Below are 3,485 nucleotides of genomic sequence, written 5' to 3'. Positions count from 1 at the left end.
CAGCCCTTCCTCATCACACTTGTGCTCTAGGCCCTGCTCCAGCCCTGTTACCCTTTACCTGTCTCTCCTATGGGGGGGTTACTCTGGGTACCCCGTTTTCTCAGCCTGCCCTTCTAGGAAACCTGTTTCCCAATGGAGCAGACAAACTGCACACAAGTGTCACAAGCAGCTGAGCAACAGCAGGAGGAACAAGCTGGGGCAGGGAGCTGGGAGTGTTGTAAGCAAGAGGCAATTACAGACCTAACTGTATTTCTTCACCCAGGCTTTTGAACGACTGCACTAGCTTAATTCCCTGTGTTTTCCCTGCAGAAACAAGAGCAGAGGTTACACTTCCCTCCTGAGCACTTGTCTGAGCAGCCTCGTCACGTTTCGGTGTTGCAATGGGAGCATGAACTTAATCTTGCCGCTCTGAATAGCGCCGTGGGTGCAGCTGGGGGCTAAATGATGGACCCCACTCGTGGTCTTGGGAGTCTTGTAGCTTGTCCACTCTCCAACTGGTGCTTGTTGCATTAAAGATGGGCTAACTGAGGCCTCTCCCTTCGTGTGCTTTGTTGCAGACCAGGATGCAGAGCTTGCAGCCGGACCCCAAAGCCCAGTACAGGAGCGTGTACGAAGCGCTGAAGAAGATTGTCATGACAGAGGGTTTCTGGAGGCCTTTACGTGGGATTAATGTCACCATGCTGGGCGCTGGCCCTGCCCATGCCATGTACTTTGCCTGCTATGAAAAGATGAAAAAGTCTCTAAGTGACACTTTCCAGCATGGAGGAAACAGCCACTTGGCCAATGGTATTTTTTGGGGGGTTATGTATAAAAACGAGCTTGCAGTTACCAGCCTGTCCCTTGCTTCCTTGACATGCTTAGCGTGGCAGCCCTCACTGTGCTTTGCTCAGGAAGAGCTGCTGTAGGCAGCCAACGTTCAGAATGCTGCTGTGAATACCTCTGTGGAGCATGTGGGATTGAAATGTCATTCCAGGCTTTCAGGTCTCTGCTTTGGAAGTGCTGCAGGGGCCAGTCAGACAGGCAAGTGTGGCTCCTGCCCAGCATCCGAGTGCTTCACACAGGTCACCACGCTCCTCAGAAAGCTGGGCCCTGTCCCAGGACTGCTGACTGCTTGGTAGATCTATCTTCTAGAGGGTAGAGGTGGCTGGGCTGGCTGTCAGCAGTGAGAGGAGAACCCCTGATGGCACTACTGGCACCCTCCCAAGTCTTAGTCTAGCCCAGATTTCTGCACTACTCTTCTTTCTCCAAGTGTTCTAGCACAAGAAATCAATACATTGGACAAGAGTTTGGATGCAATCACAGGCTGCTTCTGTCTTGATGTTGAAGGCATCACCTAAACCTCTTGTTGTAATGGCAGAAACCCTCTGATTGAGCAGCCAGGGGTGTTACACAAGGCTCCGTGCAGAGACATTTCTGCCTGGTTGGTCCTTGACATGATGTGATGGTGGGAAGCTGCCGTGGCAGTCACTTGACTTGACTCAACCACCTCAGTTAAGGGTATATAATAGCTTTCTGGCTTGCTGCTTTTTGCTAGCAATTTGCTTCCTGTGTTTGCCTTTCAAGTAGCTACAGGCTTTTGGTTCCAGTGGGAAAAGTGAAGCTCTGCCTTAATGAGAAATGACCGAAAGTCATTTGGGCAAGAGAGAATTTGAGATGGAAACCTACATCAAAGGAGAAGGTGTGGCTTGAGAGGCCCATCCTTGAGCCAACTGCACAATCATTAATGGCTGGCTGGATGCTGGCAGAATCTGGGCAATTAGTGTTTAAAACTAGACTGAGTAAACGGATGAAAATGCCTAATTATGGATGCACTGAGCCAGTGCTAAACATTGCTCATGTCTGAGTCCAGCACAGGCTGAGTGAACCTGGTGCTTTCCTGCACAGACAAAACCTTGTGAGTTGTTGTAGGGAGTAGCAAAGGTGACGGTTGGGATCCTGGCGTGGATCCTGGTTCCTGTCAGGCTGCTTTGGATGGGGCTTTTCTGCACTGGGAGTGAGTTGTGTTGCTGGGCGCTTCCTTGGGCTGCCCCATCCCTGGCAGTGTTCAAGGCCAGGTTGGGCACAGGGGCTTGGAGCAACCTGCTCTAGTGGAAGGTGTCCCTGCCTGGGGCAGGGGTTGGAGCTGGAGGAGCTTTAAGGTCTCTTCCAACCCAAACCACCCTGTGATGATGTTGGCTGCTGCCTCTGCAGATGGTAGTACCCAGGCAAGCCCTGGCTTCTGAATATCCTTCCTGAAGGATGCTCTTGTGTCTTGCAGGTATAGCTGGGAGCGTGGCCACGCTGCTCCACGATGCAGTGATGATTTTTCCGGCTGAAGGTAATGCCCTGTGCTGCTGGGGAAGTGCTGCACCCCAGTAGCCTGGGAAGACACCCTGTGCCATCTCAGCACCTTTAAGCCCTTTGCCTTAGTGACTCTGCCCAACTTTTAACGCGCTCAGGCAGGTCAGTGTATAGGGATAGATTCTGCCTTTCTGTTCTCCCTTGCTTGCCAAGGGGGTGCACAGCATCTGCATGGCATGTTGTGACTTCCGAGGAAACCTGGTGTCCCCTTTACTAACACGATGCTGTTCCTACTCTGCTAGTGCTTCCTGGGTAGGTGGAGTGTGGCATGAAGAGGGCTAATGGTAAAATGCAGCTAAAATGAACACAATCAGCTGGGCTGCCAGCTGGTCAGTGGTAATGTACTGGGCTTCTGAGGTGGCCCAAGGTCAGGTTTTTCTGGAGGAAGAAATGTCTCTAGTGTTTCAAATCCTTTTAATCATATCCTGATTAAATGAATTGGCCTTTTGCTTAAGTCAGTGGAGGCTGTTCCATTTCAGGACTGGGCTCTGTAATATTTCCCAGGTGATTCAGTCACCTTTTTGCCCCTGTCCTCTTGGCATGTCAGTGTTTCAGCACTTATGGGTGCACCTGGGGGTCCTTCCCAGTCCGTCTTAATGCCTTTCTAGCTAGAATTAAAGGTTCCTTCATTAACCTGGAGGAGGGGAGTGCGTTAGTGGAGAGCTGTTGACCTGGGGCTGAGGTCCCACTTGCTTCCCTCGCTTGTGCTGAGTTTTTGGGGGGCACTGGGCAGGCTGGGGGAAGCAGAGGCTCTATGCAGCTTCTTGATAAAAGCCCGTTGACAAGGAGGTCATTGCTACAGGAATACCTGCTTTATGTCATAGCGGTTTGGACTTGGAAGGGGAGGTTGGCTCTAGGTGGTTGGGGCTTCGAGCAGGGTTCAGTCTGGGTGTTGGGATGACCAGAAAAGATGTGCCTTAGCTAATAAGTCCTCATGTCCCTGTGTCTGTCCTGCCTGGTGCTGCCCACCCTGTGGCCATCGCCTGGACCAGTGGTGAAGCAGCGGATGCAGATGTTCAACTCCCCCTACAAGTCCGTCCTGGCGTGCATAAGGACAGTGCAGAAGACGGAAGGGTTTGGTGCCTTCTACCGCAGCTACACCACCCAGCTCCCCATGAACGTCCACTTACAGGGCATTAACATCA

The 3,485-nt window shown here is 51.9% G+C and overlaps 1 protein-coding gene across 1 annotated transcript in view; it reads left to right on the top strand.

Moving 5' to 3' along the window:
• Window positions 1-557: 557 nt before the first annotated feature.
• LOC104411353 (mitoferrin-1-like) overlaps window positions 558-3,485 on the top strand; it is a gene marked incomplete at its 5' end in the record, with an annotated part of 3,284 nt that continues 356 nt past the window's right edge. The window contains 3 exons of the mRNA XM_010021751.1: window positions 558-786; window positions 2,258-2,317; window positions 3,333-3,460. Of these exons, the coding sequence (XP_010020053.1) occupies window positions 558-786; window positions 2,258-2,317; window positions 3,333-3,460 (417 nt within the window). The remainder of the gene's footprint in view (window positions 787-2,257; window positions 2,318-3,332; window positions 3,461-3,485) is intronic.

The sequence above is a fragment of the Nestor notabilis genome, unplaced genomic scaffold (genome assembly GCF_000696875.1).
Source record: "Nestor notabilis isolate BGI_N333 unplaced genomic scaffold, ASM69687v1 scaffold25760, whole genome shotgun sequence".
Lineage (NCBI taxonomy): Eukaryota > Metazoa > Chordata > Aves > Psittaciformes > Psittacidae > Nestor > Nestor notabilis.
This window is presented reverse-complemented; position numbering and strand designations above follow the sequence as displayed.